Source organism: Synchiropus splendidus, chromosome 8, assembly GCF_027744825.2.
Source record: "Synchiropus splendidus isolate RoL2022-P1 chromosome 8, RoL_Sspl_1.0, whole genome shotgun sequence".
NCBI classification, from domain to species: Eukaryota; Metazoa; Chordata; class Actinopteri; order Syngnathiformes; family Callionymidae; genus Synchiropus; species Synchiropus splendidus.
The window spans coordinates 23,966,845-23,985,655 of NC_071341.1; the positions used below are offsets into that span (position 1 = coordinate 23,966,845).

At 47.1% G+C, this 18,811-nt stretch overlaps 1 protein-coding gene across 5 annotated transcripts in view; it reads left to right on the top strand.

The window, feature by feature from the left end:
• The window catches only part of grik4 (glutamate receptor, ionotropic, kainate 4), a 281,752-nt gene that overhangs the window by 257,718 nt on the left and 5,223 nt on the right, over positions 1–18,811 (top strand). For all 5 annotated transcript variants that reach the window (XM_053872391.1, XM_053872394.1, XM_053872395.1 and 2 more), the window contains 5 exons: positions 3,564–3,677; positions 13,665–13,774; positions 14,728–14,901; positions 15,077–15,242; positions 16,480–16,705. In XM_053872391.1, coding sequence (XP_053728366.1) covers positions 3,564–3,677; positions 13,665–13,774; positions 14,728–14,901; positions 15,077–15,242; positions 16,480–16,705 — 790 coding nt within the window. The remainder of the gene's footprint in view (positions 1–3,563; positions 3,678–13,664; positions 13,775–14,727; positions 14,902–15,076; positions 15,243–16,479; positions 16,706–18,811) is intronic.

The following is an 18,811-nucleotide window of genomic DNA, read 5'->3' on the forward strand; positions in this document are numbered from 1 at the left end:
CGTTTTCAGTGCGTCTCTCTGCTTTCCAGGCTCTTCTTGTTGGAAACTACTGCAGGTGTCCCTGCAACAGACAGATGGTGTCCCGGGTCCTTACAGTCCGTGAACTCATCTGTTCATCATTTTACTTGACTAGTCGAGATGGCCTTATTTTCCAGACCACATTTGACTGCATTTAGTTGAGTTGTAGTACTCGAGATTGGTCACTTTTTTAGGGGCTCAGTATCTAATGCATTTTTCCTTTCACTGGTCGAGACCGACAGAGAAAACTGTCATCATTGGTAAAAGAAGGATTCTGGCTTTGTTCAGCTTTGTGTTTTTTTCTCTGATATTTGTCTCAAACTGACCTACAAAAGGGCCACAGTGGGGGCTGTTTGGTGCTGGTGCTGCTTGTTTCAGCTGACACCTGATTGGTTCACCAATGTGAGCCTGCACCCACTGAGGCTCATCTGTGGATCAGTCTGAGACGCCTTATAGCCACTGTCTTGGTCACGTCTCGGTCTCAACTTCCAAAAGTCTTGGTCTCGACCTCCAAACATCTTGGTCTTGTCTTGATCTTGACTCCAAACATCTTGGTCTCATCTCGGTCTCAACCACCAAAAGTCTTGGTCTCGTCTTGGTCTCGACCTCTAAACATCTTGGTCTTCTCTGGTCTCGACCTCCAAAAGTCTTGGTCTTGTCTTGATCTCCAAACATCTTGGTCTTGTCTTGGTCTCAAGCTCCAAACATCTTAGTCTCATCTCAGTCTCAATCTCTAAACATCTTGGTCTTGACTTAAAATATCTTGGTCTTGTCTGGTCTGGTCTCAAAAGTCTTGGTCTTATCTTGATCTCCAAACATCTTGGTCTTGTCTTGATCTCGACCTCCAAACTTCTTGGTCTTGTCTTGGTCTTGACTCCAAACATTTTGGTCTCATCTTGGTCTCAACCACCAAAAGTCTTGGTCTCGTCTTGGTCTCGACCTCTAAACATTTTGGTCTTGTCTTGATCTCGACCTCCAAAAGTCTTGGTCTTGTCTTGGTCTTGACTCCAAACATCTTGGTCTCATCTCGGTCTCAACCACCAAAAGTCTTGGTCTCGTCTTGGTCTCGACCTCTAAACATCTTGGTCTTGTCTTGATCTCGACCTCCAAAAGTCTTGGTCTTGTCTTGGTCTTGACTCCAAACATCTTGGTCTCATCTCGGTCTCAACCACCAAAAGTCTTGGTCTCGTCTTGGTCTCGACCTCTAAACATCTTGGTCTTGTCTTGGTCTCAAGCTCCAAACATCTTAGTCTCATCTCAGTCTCAACCTCTAAACATCTTGGTCTTGACTTCTTGGTCTCATCTTGGTCAGTGTTGGATGACTGGTGCTTCGCGCTCCAGTCTGTGTGGCTTCGCTCTGGTACGGGAAGTGTTGGTCCTATGAAGTGAATATTGGTGGTTGTGAAGGGAAGTTGTGCACGGCAGGAGGTGACCTCAGTCTGACCCAAGCTCTCCACCTGCTCCGTCTCACAGTCTGTGGTGATCAGCTGGACAGACGGTCCGAGCTCGTGAGCCCAGCCGATTCCATCCTCCCGCCTTTCTGCTGGGTTTCCGGATCAGATGTGGAAACACGATGCAATATTGAACAGCTAACATCACATTTTGTTTTTAGCCTCTCGCTGGAGGCCATAACAGCAGGAGAACCAGTAATCATGATTAATATTCTCTCCCCGCATTCATTTTTTAGTCAATGTTGTGACCGCGTCTTCATTTTTCAAAGCATCGCTGGCTTTCTGCGCGCAGACGCCGCTTGTTCTGGGTGCGCGGCTTCCTTCCGGCGCTCGCAGCGGGAGATCAGACTCTAAGTGACGAAGGACAGCAAAAGAGATGAGAGGTTTGAGAGTGATGATGGTGTCTGGCCTCAGTCTCCAGGCTGCAGGAGCCTCCGTGTGTGAAGACAGAGCGAAGGTGAACCTGGCAGCTTGATGTAGGACACAAATGTTTAAACTGTGAAGAGTCATTGATCATTTGGATGCGTGTCGAGCTCCAGGCTCCGAGTCCAGATTCAGCTCAAGTCATTTGATGGAGCTTTGGATACACAACTTAACAGTGTAATACGCATTGAAAGTACAGTGTCGTCATCTCTGAAGGTCACAGGTTCAAGTGTGTTCCTCTCTCTTGAAAACTGGAGGCAGATGAAAGATGGTCATGAAGGTACGTGGCCTTCAAGGGGGAGAGTTACCCGGCGGTGAAGGCCTGAAATGAGCCCGTCATCTTATTTCCTGTTCAAGGATCTGCATTGAAAAATGACTGAAATTTGGAAGAAAATCATGTGTGATAGGCGCTATTTCCAGACTGAAGAAATGTTTTTAAAAGTGATTATAAATGAGACAATACAGTTTTATGAGGTAATCAACCTGCGAGCTGAATATGTTAATGTATGCTGAAATATTAGTATTTTAATGGACAAGTATCGTGATCAACACTCTCTCTTTCAATAAAAAAACATGAATATGAATCAATATAATGGTGAAAAAGGATTGACATTTTCAGAACTGTGTCCATAGACTGTTGTTAATATCTGTTGGTGGAATTATTGCAACAAATGAAAATACACAATAAGAGGGACGTATGAATTTCTCAATATGACACCAAGCTTGTTTTCCCCCCAAAAGAATCATCCCATAAAACGAAAGTATCATTGACCAGAAATAAAAATATATAAAACTAAAGTAAATGACAAAAAACATAAATACAGTAATAATCGAATAGAAATACAGATGGGAAATATGCTTGTGACCTCGCCACTGTGTCAACTTCTGTTACTTTGTGTGTCGTGAGTTTTAACTTCCGATCCTGACTTGATGACAGTCAATCACACAGTGTGTTTGGTTGATCAAATCAAAAAGCTCCTGTTGGATTGTTGAAGCTGAAGGAGCACCTGCTTGTGTCCATCTGTGGCAGCAGGGAAAATGCCTCCCGCCCCCTGCCTTCCTCTGCCCAATCCTCTTGTCCTGCCGCGGACAGAGAGCGATGCCTTCCTGCTTCCCTGCTGCTCCGTAGGGGATGAAGAATCCCTTGCAGTTGCACTTTTCCAGGCTGCATCATTGCCATGGAGACCTTCAGTGTTGGGCATAGCTTGAGGGTTTCTGCATGAGCGTGTGAGGGTGTGTAAGTCAGGCTGGAGCTGGAGCAGCGCCCCCACTAGCAGCGCATTAACACACCTGCTGCTGACCACAGAGAGCAAAGCCAAGTATTCACATTGAAAGAGTGGGTTTTTCTGTCCTTCATCCAAACCACGAGGGTCCTGGTGTGAGCTTTTCCACATCATGATGACCAGGGTCCTGATGAGGGTTCTATGAAGAGACGCAGTAGAAAGTGAAGGTCGATTCAGGAGCAGCAGCTCCATGATCTTGTTTGGATTCCTCACTGTGTCAGTGGCCCATTTCACAATCCTGCGATGTTACGGAGTGTGTTGAAACTCAAGTCGATACGGACCCGCTGCTGGACGTCGCTGGAGTGTGGTTTTCTGAAGCATAAAGTTCAGCCAGTGACACCGAGAATGATGAATCACGTTTTCAACTCATGTGACCTCTCGTCCTCAGAAAGCTGACCTGGCGGTGGCAGGCCTGACCATAACAGCCGAGCGGGAGAAGGTCATCGATTTCTCCAAACCCTTCATGAGCCTGGGGATCAGCATCATGTACCGCGTCCATCTGGTGAGTACAGCTCCATCACGCTGGTGACCAGGTGCTCCAACGCTGCGAGAGAAATCTGCTGCGTCAGCAAACCGTGTTCTGTCCTCTGGATCACATGGAGAATGCAACTCAGGATTGTTCATTTCAATTGGCCGTGAACGGTTCCTCAAAATCAGACAAGAGTATTTCCTTCGCCTCAGAAACCCACAACATTTATTGCTTTTATGTGACGGGTGGGTGAGGCTTCGTGAAACCGTCACCCCGTTTTCAGAGCCCACTAGATGGCGCTCTCTGCTCTAAAATGCTTGGATTTGAACAACCATTGCAATGAAACTTCACCTTACAATCTCACAATTGAATTATTGTCATAGGAACAGCTTTTTCCCCTCGGCTCTCAGACTGATGAATTCGTCAATAGCCCTTGTTATTTTATTTTATTTTGTTAGTTTAGTTTTTACTCATTACAGCACATGATTCCAAAGCACTTTCCTGACAGGTGTGCACATTATTGAGAAAAAAAAATGAATTTTTTAATTTTACAAATAGCTGCAATATAACAAAGAGTGAAAAAGTGGAAGGGGTCTGAAAACCCTGTACATATAAAAGGCTGTGTCGTTGTCATTTGGTCACGAGGACGTCATAAATGGCGCCGATAAATCCGCCGGGCGATCGATCATTGCTCCTGTGAGGAGCCCCTGCTCCTCACAGGAGGAACAATAGGAGGTGCTATGTTTAGGGGGACATGCATGTTGGAGCAGGGAGGCTCATAAATCAGAGCAATCCTCAGAGACTCCAGCATGAGTGGAGAACAGCCAAGCCTCTCAGCGGTGTGATATTTGCTCACACTCGCTCGTGTTTTCATCTCTCCTCCTGCTGCCTCACCTTGCAGCCCGCGCGCTAACAGGCGCACACGTGGCAGACTCAGCCGAGCACCAACAGTTTGGGGGGAATCGATCGATAAAGACTGAATCACTCGGGAAGTTGGGGCCCGGCGTGCGACCGGCAGCAGCAGGTGACGTCCCTGCAGGCCGGCGACAGTTGAATTAGCAGAGACCTGACCCAGATGTGGCTCTATTCTGGGGTAAGTGGTCATCAGGAGGAGGAAGCAGTCGCCGTGGAGATAAGGAACTCATGTGGCGACTTTAAAAACCGTGCGATAAAAGAGAAAGGTGCAAGATACGGGGTCTCCTCCACAGATTTGCATTTCCTTTTGCTCTTGTTACTCCCTCATTGGCCCTTTGGCATTTGGTGGAGCCGCTCTCTCCGTGCGCTCCCTGAGCTCCTCTGAAACTGGATGTTTGAATTTCACTTCTAATCTACTGACTATTGATCTGAGACGCTGGGATTTCTATGAGGGCCTTTGCTGCTTATTTCAAACTTTAAATGAAAATTCCGGGGCGATCAATACCAGCGGCGAGCGCAATAAAACAAAGGTGGCTTTCGGGTATTCATCACACTCAGACTCCTAGTGGCTGGGTTTGGGTGGAGCAGGTGGAAGTCAAGCGCATGTTGCCCTTCAAAGTGAACAATATTCTGTTGTTGAAATGCATGTAGGGCTCCATCATTCGACTCAGTAATATAGCAAATTCATTCACATTGGAAAATGTGGCTTCTTGTGGCAAATATTCTTATAGCATTAAACTGCAATTACTAATTAAGACGTGTGAATCAAATTTACCTATAATAATAATAATAACAATAATAATGATCAAAGAACAAAAGACAAAAACTGGACTAAATAAACACAATTATGGAGCAATAAAATACATATATTTGAATGAAATATGAAGCCGCTTTTGTGTCATTTCAAAGTTGCTCCACAGGTGCTTACATGACCTTTTCTTTCACATTTTTATGTGATTTTCTTCCATCTGTCAGACCACACAGGAAGGTTACAAAAAAGTCCTTATTTCTATCTTCGTCTGAAATGAAAATGATGTTGATGCATTTTGCACACCCCATGTAAGCAAACAAAACACACATCATTTTTCTCAGTGTGATGCCGCAGACCTGAGCAGTGGAACTCAGAGAACCAGATGTGTGTGTTGTGTTTGGAAGCGTCACACCGCTGTGTGGTCGGACTCTATAACGCAGGCACTCGGCAGGAAAGGTGAACAGAGATTTTGGGGGACTCAAGTCCAGACGAGGGTCCGGGAACAGCTGGTGCTGAGGATTCCTGCTGCGTGAAAACAAAGCGATTCATAATAACTAATGCCAAAAACAATGTCATTGCCTCCAGACTGAAACACAGTCAAAACAGTTGAGAGTGAAGCGCGAGCAGAGCGTCTTTACTCTGCAGGTCAGGGCTGAGCAGACCGCAGCAGTGTCAGTGCTGGTCTGAATTAGGCATCAGAGTTATGAACAGTGACATGACCTTGAGCGAGTGTCAAACCCCTCATAAAAAAAACATTCCCCTCTCATTACACTCATCACTGGGGCCGTGTGTTTGAAACTGTGGGGATGGAGCTGCAGTACCGCGTGTTTGCATAAGAGAGAGGAACTTCATTAGACGTTGGAGTTCATTAGGGGTGTGTTTGGCCGCGGCCCCCCGGGGGGGCGGGGGGGAGCAGGGCACGCGCCGCTGTATTGACTCGCCCCTCACACCGTGTCAGACTCCATTACACCCTCGGCACATACGGATGCACACGCGCTGGTACAGTCTGTCCGCGTGACGCAGGCCAGTGTACACAACACACAGACAGGAAGTAGACAAGCGACCCCGCGACCTCAGCCCAGTCAGCCGGGGAGCATGTGTGCCCCAGGCAGCAGGATGGCAGGGAATAAGGAGGTAAAGGAGAGAGGGGGCGAAGGAGAAGCCATGTTGGAGATGACAATGGAAGCGTCCTCCTCGGGCTCAGGCGCGGAGGGGACAGGGGTGTGGGTTTGAATACAAATGGGCGGAGTGACAAAGTGAAATCCTTGACTGGATCTCCTCAGCAGCTCCTTCAGCTGCTCTCCGAACGAGGCTGCAATTCCCTGGAGAGTGAGCCACGCAAATAGAAGGAGCAGGACGACGTTGACGGATTCAGGAGGAAAACAAGGTTAGCAGGAGGTTAAAAGAATTGAATTGAGATGTTAAACGTGCCATACCACGATTCCGGCGCCACATCTCAATGAGATACCGCAGAGCCGTGAGGGAGCGTGTACGTGGGCCTCCAGTCCAGGATACATTTCATTCATCATCAAATCAGCTGACCATTCCTTAACACCATCACAACTGGTGATGAGCCGATGAGGCTTCATGAAACAGTCTCCTTATTTTTAGAGCTCAGTTGGTGGCGATGTTGGTTGAAAAATGAGATGAGGTTTCATTGAAATGGTTGTTCAGATCCAAAGATTTCTGAGTTCAGAGTGCCATCTAGTGGGGAATGGGGACAGTGTTTCGTGAAGCCTCACCAGCCCATCACTCATCACAACCGTGGCTGCAGCTCAGTGGACGTGAACTGAGGCTTCACCGTGACGATCCTGTGAGACCACTGGCATGAGCTCACCCTTCTCACTCAGACTTTATTTTCATCCATCCACTATCAGCACGTGGTTTTGCGGCCGCGCGGTGGGGTAGTGGCAGGTGCTGCAGCCTGAAGGTTGTGGGTGGAGTCCAGCCTGAGGCGACTCCTGGAGTGAGTCCTCTCTGTGTGGAGCGCGTATCTTCTCACCGAGCTCGCGTGGGTTTCCTTGAGGTGCCCGCATCTCCTCACACGCTTCAAAGACTCATGAAACAGTGTCCTTGTTTTCAGAGCTCAGTAGGTGGTTTAAACATGAGGTGAGGTTTCATTGAAATGGTTGTTCAGAGCCAAAGATTTTTTAACAGAGAGCGCCATCTGGTGGGCTCTTGATAGTGGGACACTGTTTCATGAAGCCTCATCACCACTGCATACATATGCATGTAAGGGTGCAAGCGCGCTCATGGAAGCTTTACAGATCCATCCAACCCAGAGGTGGGCAATTAAACTTCCTGAAGGGCCACTTTAGAAATTGTTGTGAGGGGCCATCATCAAAAGAAAGACAGCGATGACTGCCAAACATGACGGAGAAATATCCCAAATGTATATTTAAGTAACAAGGACAAGTTGACCTGAAAAGATTCAATGTAAGGATAGTAAGAAGTGTAAATATGCTTTGAAAACTATTGAAATATTTCATTTCACAGACACTTAATTTGAATATAAATCAACATAACTATGGACCAGACGTTCAAGTTTTCAGAATTCCTTCAATGTATTCTGTGGAATAACAAAAACACAAAAATAGCCAATGAAAAGAAGAAAATGTTAGTCTTGATACAAGAACATGCTGTATTTAACGCTGAAGTGGTGGTGACTAAAACAGAACAAAAAAGGCCGAAAAAGTACGACGAATCAGTTACAGTTTTAGTCTGACGTTAAAAGGACCACAAAAATACAGTCATCGGGCCCTATATGGCCCCCGGGCCGCACTTTGCCCTGTGGGGTTCCTCCTCGTAAACAGCAACTACGTTCCCTTGTCATGATACAATAGATGAGAGGAAAAAACGATTTATCTCATGAGTCGGATTTCATTTTCAACACCCAAGTCACTCTGATCTCTCTGACTTTCTTAGTGTGGAAATGAGAGTCTTTTTTCATCAGCACTAATTGTGGTTCCCCCGGTGTGAGCCAGGAGCCGCCGGCAGCTTCCCAGTCTCTCAGGTCACTTTATCCTTCATCTACAGCTGTGAAGAAGCACATTTCATTCTCCAGTCAAAGGACACCAATCCCCGTGCTCAGTGATAAACTGAGGCCATGCCTTCATAGCCTCCGTGTTCTTATAATAAAAGGACAAACTTTGGCCATTTCATTGCCATTATGTCACCAGCACATGCTGCAGAGATGATTTCTGTTGAAGAAAACCTTCAGAGCTCGTCCACTGCCGGTGACTGGACTGGCTCACGACAGAGACGTGAGGGAAGTCCACCAGTGGCAGGGACTGAGCCTGTGAGCAGAGACATGCCGGGGGCGCGGCAGCTCAGGGAGGAGGAAAGGGCAGGATGGATGAGGATGGAGGAACTAGAGGACGATGCTTGGAGGTTTGTAGAGGAACAGTGAGGTTCAAAAGTGGCAAGCAAACAGGGATAAATCTGACTTCACTCTCAGAGCTTCTGTCCTTTGCTTCTTCTTGCATGAGTGAAATATTGACAAAGATGATTCATATTGGTTTGATGTGAATGACATTTTCAATATTGCTGTCGGATGTTTTTACCTCAGAGTCTTGCTGTGGTGAAATGATGGTGAAAGAGTGTGTCTAATTCCAGCCTTGCAAGTTTGACCCCCTCTCTTGGAGTGATCTAAGTATGAGAGTGTGGAGTCTATTTTTCGGCCTCCATCGCTGGTGTGTGGCTGCCTCTCTCGCTCGTCCTTCCCTTTGAACTTGGGCGCACGTCTCCGAGCATCCATATCACGGCACTAAAGATTTATCAGCGGCTCGATTTCTGCTGGGCTTTGGACTCCACTTCTGATCTGCTCCCGTGCACCTCCACTCCCCGACATCTGGTCTAATGAAAACCCTGCCCTCCCAACACTCTCTTCATCGAGATAATAGCACCTTGGTGGGAACTTAAGGTGTGGAAAAGTGGAACAAGCAGTTAGCAGAGCACAGTTCACCGTCCTCTGAGTTGACGGGCGACGGTGACACGTGCGGCAAACTCTGTCCTTCAGACTCAAGTTCATGTCTCAGCGAGCTAGTGTGGTTGAATATCATGACGGCGTCGGTGAGCGTGATCAGAGTTAGAAATGACTAAGGTTTAAATGCAGCATAAAAAGATGTGCCAGAGAAATGTGGCTCCGGGGAGAATGGTTGATTCAGATCCATCTGAATGAGGACGACAGAAAGATCTGGCGCCAAACCTCACATACTAACACAGCTGCTCTGCGTCAAAACAAAAATGTTTGTCATGTCTAAGTTGTAACCAGTTGAAGCTTGCAAAATGGCCGCCTTGCTTGAAACACTCAGTTTACATTGAATGACCGACAAGGACCACAAGGAAGTACAAATATGGCCAATGAGTCGTGCCTGAAATCATCATTGAAAATATCAACAAGCGGAGCATTTAGAGCCGCTCAAACAAACCTGTTCGCTCATCCGAACATCACCTTGGCAAAGCATCACCGCTGCATCTGAACACCTGAATTATTTCATGACTAGGGCTGTCAATTGATCACAGTTTCTAATCGCAATGAATCGTTCCGAGGACAAAGTTAACTGGTGATTAATCCGAAATTAATCACTCTTTTTGCACCGCTTGTCAATGTCAGTTAAAGATGATGTCATCAACAGCAGAGTCATGCAAACGTTGGTTCCTCCAACTACCCAGCATGACAGATACTGAAGAATGTTCTTCAGAATATGGCTTCTTTACTGTGTAAAATACTCCATGCATGCGGACAACAGGGTTCGATATTGACAGTAACTAAAAACAACTTCAGCCTTGTGGAAAGAAGTGTGTCATTCAAAACACCACCTCCTTTCATCACCGCTCAACTCACTACCGCTCTGCTTCCTGTTGCCAAACTACGGGAGGGACGGAGGGTCATTCAGACAACGGACGTCAAAAACATCAGCATGCTCACTTTGACACAAACTCCCGTCTGAGACGTTGGTGATGTGATGTCGCTGTTCTCCCACTTCAGGTCTGTCTCACTCTTTTGTATAGGAGATGTATTATGGAGAAATATGGAGCAAATATTAACGCAGACAATCCAAATTCTAACTTCACCCTCACATTAGTGTGAAGCTGCAGAAGGGTACGTGAACCTGCCTTGTGATCTTTATTATTTATGAGTTCTTGCCTATAAGGTTGCATTTTATTCAGTAACTGCAGTGAGACGTACTGTGATCATGAAAGATACAATGTCATGACAGGTTTCAGACAAATATCCTGATTTGTGGACCAGTCTGGAACTTATTCAACTCTGTTATTATCTGTATATCTTAGACAGTGAGGCCAATCCTTTACTGTCACCTTCAGAGATGGAGGAAGGACAGTAAAAAATTGTGTGGTCTGAGGATGTGGATCCGTACGTGATAATGTCCTCTTCGTCGTCCGTCCTCCTACAGTTGAGCCTCATGTCCAAGGATTGACCCGTGATCAGGCGGCTCTTAGAGGACATATTAGTCTCCGCTCCGCACGACAGCCGCTGCCTCGCAGCATTTGTCTTCCACTGGATGTTTACTTTCTTTTCCAATTTTCCTTCTTAGCAAAAATGGCATCTCATGTTTAATGCATGAGGTGCGTCGCATTTCTGTCCATGATTAGTTCCTCCAGTCAGAAACAGTTTCCCTCGCCGACGCGCGGAACCTGCCACTTAAAGCAGGAAGGTGCATCTGGATTTTGAAGGGAAATGGCAAAAAGATTAGTTGAATTAGTGACAGCAAACAAATCTCTGATTAATTAGGAGGAGGAGATCTTTCGGTCATGCTGGTAATGAACATGTGCTGCCTCACCCCTCCCTCACACTGCCTCACCCCTGCCTCACCCCTGCCTCACCCCTGCCTCACCCCTGCCTCACCCCTCCCTCACACTGCCTCACCCCTGCCTCACCCCTCCCTCACACTGCCTCACCCCTGCCTCACCCCTGCCTCACCCCTGCCTCACCCCTGCCTCACCCCTGCTTCACCCCTGCCTCACCCCTCCCTCACACTGCCTCACCCCTGCCTCACCCCTCCCTCACACTGCCTCACCCCTGCCTCACCCCTCCCTCACACTGCCTCACCCCTGCCTCACCCTGCCTGACTGCTGCCTCACCCCTGCCTCACACTGCCTCACCCCTGCCTCACCCCTCCCTCACACTGCCTCACCCCTGCCTCACCCTGCCTGACTGCTGCCTCACCCCTGCCTCACACTGCCTCACCCCTCCCTCACACTGCCTCACCCCTGCCTCACCCCTCCCTCACACTGCCTCACCCCTGCCTCACCCTGCCTGACTGCTGCCTCACCCCTGCCTCACACTGCCTCACCCCTCCCTCACACTGCCTCACCCCTCCCTCACACTGCCTCACCCCTCCCTCACACTGCCTCACCCCTCCCTCACACTGCCTCACCCCTGCCTCACCCCTGCCTCACCCCTGCCTCACCCCTCCCTCACACTGCCTCACCCCTCCCTCACACTGCCTCACCCCTGCCTCACCCCTCCCTCACATTGCCTCACCCCTGCCTCACCCCTGCCTCACCCCTGCCTCACTGCTGCCTCACCTGCCTCACTGTTGGCTCTGTGGCCTTGATACCAACCTGAGTCTTCTCCTGATGCTTCCTGCGACGCTTCTCTTTCCCCTCACTTCATATGCAAGCAATTACTGGAACTGTAATGAGCCTTTGTCACTGCTCCCATCTAAATAGGAGTCAGTTGACCGTGACAAATCTCCTCCAAAATACCACTGCTGACATGAGTGGACTCCACTCAACAGTGGGAGGCAAATGGTTCCTGTGCCACTGTAACATTGTCATAAATAAGAAACCAACTTGCAGAAGAGGACTAAGTAAATACTCTGGCCGCTTTGCAATGAATAGCTTTCATTAAAAGCACAACGACTATTGGTGCTAGATAATGAACCAGGAGGAACGAGCCGGCCTCTTCCCTCCGGAACTGTGGCTGCCAACTGTATTGAAGCCACTTTATCTCCCTTACCACGGGTCCAGAGCGGAAGCCTCCCTTCTGTCGAAGCCATCCACCGTCCCTGCTGCTTAGCTCGCTCCTCTCTGCTGCTGCAGGCCGCGCCTTCATTGTGACGGGGCTCTAATGTTGGGCTCAGACTCCACCGCTAAATATCAGACGCGACATGAAGATGTGGAGCCCTTTCCAGGCCAACAAACACCCTTCAGTAAGCCTCTCTGTCCTTCAGTGTCTCTTTGCTAAAGCCCCTGTAGCAGCAGCAGCAGCAGCAGCAGCAGCTGCAGGGAGGGAAGCGGATCCTTTTCTACAAAGTTATTAAATCAATTATTGATAAGGTAAAAATGCTACCATGTTGATTCCAAATGCAGTTAATCTTTAATAACTTTGTAAAACACAAGACTAGATATCGCTTTCATGCCTTTAAGAGGAAGCTGCACGAGGAAAATGGGAGGGTTTTTTTGTGCCACAAAAGAGGTTTCAAAACAGCAGTTAGAGCCGTAATCTCAAGTGGATCTATTCACGTGGGATGATAATCCACGTAGCGCATCAGGTCATTTTATGTGGCTCACAAGAGCTTTAACTACGTACAGTTGGCTGTAAACGAAATCCAATACGACCCTGAAAAGTGGATCATCTTCAACCCACGTCAGTATCACAGCGGGCTGTTTTCTACAAAAGTCCAGATGATCCATGTCAATATTTTGTCTCGAACTTTTATGAAAAGGGAAGCAAATTATTCAGTTATTTTCAACACTAACTGCTGTGATTCTTCATGATGATAGACTCTTATTTCCTGTTAAACAAGTTGCAATTATGGGCTAAATACTGAAGATAAAAATCCATGTAAGACAATAATATTGAGTCCAAACTGACAACTTGGCTGAAGTTTTCCTTTTTTTCTTGCTACTGTTGCTTGCACATTACTCATTATCCTGCTCAGAGCTGGAAAAATTATTAGAGATTGTCATTTATCTTCTTTTTCATAATGCTGATTTATTTTATTTTGTTTTGTTTTGTTTTGTTTTGGCCTGTTACAGGTGTCCGGTCACTTTTAATCATGGCGCACAGATGCATAAATCTCTTGTTTGTGTTGTGTCAACATTGGCAAATCTCTGTTGGCCATTCACATGGGAGTGTGTTTTTGCTAAGTTTGTCTCCATGCAAATGAGCTCCATCTAATTTCAGCACTATCAGCTGACAACACGAGAGTGTGGGCTTATCACCCCGACGTCCCATTGTTTGCTCGCGCTGCCATTCTTGCCCAAATCGCTCTGCAGGGAGCTGAATGTGGTTCCAGAGACTGGAGACAGCCAGAGACAGAGCGACGGCGCTGCGCTGTTTGGGGACGACCTGTCGTGACCTCTGCGGTGTGTTTGTGTCGCAGGGTCGAAGACCGGGCTACTTCTCCTTCCTGGATCCCTTCTCGCCTGGAGTCTGGCTCTTCATGCTGCTGGCCTACCTGGCTGTCAGCTGCGTCCTCTTCCTGGTGGCCAGGTACAAACACGTTAAGCTTGCACCTAGAGAGAGGCTCCTCCATGATGAATCAAAACAAATTGCAGATTCAAGTTTCTGACAGGTGTTCTAGACAAGCTCTAGCTGGTGTTATACTGACACCTGCTGGTCAGATGGATAACTGCCGTGGAAGCGTTTTTTTTTTACCTTTACCTCCCTATTCTAAAATATAATCACAGTTGTTTTAAACATGTTTGATCAATTTGAAATTTCCTAGTTTTGGACTTGAATGTCACTGAGTGCACCTGCATAATTCACTCAGGATTTTCACACATTTTTACAACACAGTGCTGAGATTGGTTTGTATTACTCATGAAAACATTAAGAGCCGTGACCCTGGTCACTGTGTCTGTCTCGTCAATAGGTAATTAGGTGCCTTAATATGCGTAATGGCTTCGTGGTTTTCACGAGGTTCTTTGGGCCTTTGTGAGTTCAAACGGATGGAGGTTGTGACCTCACAGCTGGACGGTTCAAATTCAAAGCTCAGCCTCGGGATAATTGGCTTCCTTCTCTTGACATGTTTATAAAGCAAGAAAGCAAATTAGAAACTCTCAATTCTCCCTTTTTTTGGCCATAGAATTCCCATAATGAGGTTGGCACACATGTACGTTCATATTCTTTCTTTGATAAAAAAAAAAAATGACATGACACGAATCAGCTGTTACAGCAAAAAGAAGCTGCGACAAACATTCATATAAACAGCTGTGGTTTATTTTGGTCACTAGAGGAGGAAGTTCTGATTTCAGCCCCCTGACAGATGAGTAGTCCTTGTGGACAATTATGTTTGCTGATGCTATAGTGATTTGCAGTGAGAGGCTGGTTTTTGGGCCTGTAACTGCCGGCCATCTCTGCTCCTTCGTGTACCCTCGCATTGTTCTGGTCTCATACGATGCGTCTGGTCCTGCTGAGCTGGCGGTTTCTCCTCTTCTCTCCAGGCTCACACCCTACGAGTGGTACAACCCGCACCCTTGTCTGAAGGGTCGCTGTAACCTGCTGATCAACCAGTACTCGCTGGGCAACAGCTTCTGGTTTCCTGTCGGAGGCTTCATGCAGCAGGGCTCCACCATTGCTCCTCGAGCTCTGTCCACGCGCTGCGTCAGTGGAGTCTGGTCAGTTCCCTCCACACTCCCATCCAGACCTCACTCTCCATCCTCCTCTTGTGTTTTTTATCTTCCTTTGTCACCCGGCTCCTCTGGTGTGGAGGTACTTTTAATCCTACCTGCCACCCCCCTGTCTCATGGCGTACCTACAGGATGTTCTCACCCTCTTCTCCTTCCTCCACAGGTGGGCCTTCACATTGATCATCATCTCGTCCTACACCGCCAACTTGGCTGCCTTCCTGACCGTCCAGAGGATGGAGGTGCCCATAGAGTCGGTGGATGACCTGGCGGATCAGACCGCCATCGAGTACGGCACCATGCACGGAGGGTCCACCATGACCTTCTTCCAGGTCAGTGGAGTCGCACCTCACTGCCTCCCATAGATTTGTTTACGCTCCGGAATGGCACACGGATTCGCTCTCCCCTCCAAGACCTTTGTGATCGATGGTCCATCTCCTCCTTGTCACCTTCCTGTCCTCCGCCGCTAACCACAGGTTTTATCTGTTCCCGTCTCTGTCTCGGCTCAGCTATTCAATACCTCCTCCTCAGGGAGACAGTGTGCTCTCCAGGTGTATCCACGCTTCATGCTCTCTCCACCTCTACATGTCTGATCGGAGAGAGGAAAACATTAGTGAGGAATGGAGCCGCAGGCTGAGACCGTGAACACTGACCCAGAAGGAACAGAGTTTTTGTCCTTTTCTAACTCCAGGAAAGCTGTGGGAAGTTGGGTTTCAAATCAATGTTTTCTGTCTCTCTCAGTCTTCATGAATTTTACAATAACACCAGCCCTTTTTCACCGTCTACATGTCTGGGAACCTTGAGTTTAGCTCTTTACCTGTGGCTTCCTTTCCAAGCACTCACAGCATCCCAGTCCAGTCACAGGCCACGGAGCCAAACTCTTATCCACCTCAGACGCTGTCTTGGGTCTGACCCGGGCCCTCCTCCCACCACACCTCACCAGGGAGATAGCTCAGCCAACTTTCCTCTGTCCTTGCAGTCCAATTCATCCTCCGTAGGAAGCTCCTCACAGCTCCATACCATATCAGTCTCCCTTTCGTTTAGTGGAGGCTCATTTTAGCAGGTAGCATCTTTCAACTTCACTTCAGAGACAGGTTTGTGTCGTTGAACTACAGACATAAGTTCCTTTCAGTTTTGGCAGTAAAGTTAAAAAAGAAATCTTGACCTCTTTGAGGCTCTTGGATATTTTTCTGAAAATGCTGACACAGCTGTTTACAAGAGTGGTTGGTGAATGATCTATGATCCCCAGGTTCTAAACAGCTGACTGAATAGCAAAGTTTCCCTCAGCATCACATTTGCATCAAAGTCAGCTTTACCTAGCTAAAGTGCTTGGGGGGAACAAAAATAACTTGAGCGTCCAGATTTGGCCCCCAGGCCCGAGCTTTGACCCATGTTTTATATGTTTAAAAATGACATGTTGCAACACATGATATTGGAAGCCAAAAACTTTGCGTTACTACCAATTTAAAGTGCATCAAAATACTAAAGAAGAAAACAGGTTTTTGTTTACTTTGGACAACGTCTTTAACTTTTCTGCTCAGTTATGTCACTGATCTCCTCATGTTTCAGAACTCCCGCTACCAGACCTATCAGCGCATGTGGAACTTCATGCACTCGAAGCAGCCCAGCGTGTTTGTGAAGAGCACAGAGGAAGGCATCGCCCGGGTGCTCAACTCCAACTATGCCTACCTGCTGGAGAGCACCATGAACGAGTATTACCGGCAGAGGAACTGTAACCTGACGCAGATCGGAGGACTGCTGGACACCAAGGGCTACGGCATCGGGATGCCATTAGGTAGGTCACTGTCAGACAGCTACGGTGGCTGGGAAAGCTCACAGCAAATGCGAAACACACATCCACAACACATCCGCAGCGACAAATTCGACACTACAGCACAACATCCTAAGCCGTGACATTACTGCATAAACAGTGTATCCCAACGCAATAAAAAGGATAATACAAAAAAAATATCCTTCGGCCTCAATAATGATTTGAATCACGTGACAGTGTTCAAAGCCGGAGCGTTAACTATAGTGAGAGCTACTATACAGGTGCACCTGGACTTGTTAACGCGCTAATACTTTTAAATATAAAACATAGTACATTTCTGAAAACTAGAAAGCGACATTAAACACTGAAATCTTTCGCCTCTTTCTTCCTCAGTCTTTGGTCCTCGGCAACAGCAGTCAGTCCCGTCTCCCGCGAACTTCCGTTGTGACGTCTGTTGTGGTTTATGTAGTGATGTTGCAGGCTAATCTTGATGTGTTGTCACATCTGAACACAGCTTTCACAGATGTGTTATGAGTTAATATTGTTGTGTTTGCATTCGCTGTGAGCTTTTCCTGCCGCCATAAATAACTGTACACTAATCATTGATGAAGCCAGAGGAAGGCGAATCAATGCCATGAAACAAAAGTGGTGAAGGTCTGAGTCACATGGAGACAAATTCCCTGCATCCTGCCATATTGAGGGTCGAAATTAGGGAGAACAACAAAAGTATTCAGTCTGCTGTCAGTTGAGATCAAGGCCACATCATCATGGTAATGTAGCGTGAAATAAAAAGGTGAATTGGTCACAAGTTATGAGAAAATTATACAAGACTAATGGTCACTGAGCAAAGCATCAATTGTTCATTAAAAAAATATGGTGTTGGTGTTGATAAAGTTCAGGTGAAAAGTTCCTCATCGGGGAGAGACTAGTTCGCTCGTTCAGGCGCCTCCTGGACGCCTCTCTGTTCCAGGCAGGTGGGTGGACCCCTCTGTCATTTGACATCAGCACCCACTGTTGTTACCCCACCGGGAATCAATCCCACAACCTTCTCCACTGCAGACACCGTTGCCATCCAGTGAGTTAGCCTCTAGCATTTGACAGGCCAAATCTAAAGCTTGACATACGACGAAACTCTCCACATACTCAGCAGCCTGAATTACATTTTATCAAAATGTTTGCCCCAGAATGTTTTTGTGCCTCTCTCCATCCAGTCAATTGAAAGACCAGTCAGTAGGTCACGCACAAATCCAGAAAGTTAGATTCTCCCAGTGTGAGTTTCCCATGAAAGTAGGAATTAGATATGATAAGCAGCCGTATTAGTGGCAGGCTACATCGTCAACCTCCCAGAGGAGTGTAATTGAAGAGTAAATCCTCAGAATCACAGAGCCATTAGAAGCCGTCATGGGAGGAAAATTATGCAAAAAAGAAAGTATCTGAAAGAGGCTCTGGCTGTTTTCACGCTGTGATGGGAGGATGAGACAGAGAGAATATCAAATATTGTTTGTGTTGAAGAGGTAATTGTGCAGTGTGACTTGGATGCTAATGCAAGTTTGCTTCCACTTTGATCCCAGGTGGAAGGGAACTAGCGAAGCCCTGGTTGACACTTTGAAAAAAGCCAAATTTGTTTCAAGTCCTTTGATGCTGGAGGTGAAATGAACCCAGCGCTTTGTGAAGAGTTTCACTCTTGGACGTGACATGGGCTGACTTTTCAATTTGCATTCTTATATCTGCTGTTGCTGGATCAATGTCGTCCAATTAAGAGGCCTCGTTCCACCTAAAAAAACAGGCGACTCCAATCAGAAAACTCTATTAAAGTGTTTGCTAACTTCAGAAAGTGGCCTCTGAAAACAAGTGGCGTGGCCTCATGGGGGGGGACACTTGTTTTTACTGGTCTTGAATTTAACAATCGAAGAGACCATGTGTTTTCGCCTCCGCCAAGGAGGCTTTGTTTATATAAAGCTGGGATGGGATTTTCATGGAATTGTGCTGCTTCAACAACATGTTTAGCGCTGTTTGGTATCGTCCTTAGAGCTTTGAAAACCCTGGGTTGATCAAACTACCGTCATTTCTGGACTATTATAGAGCGCACCAGAATATTAGCCACGCCCACTAAATGGAAGAAGGAAAACA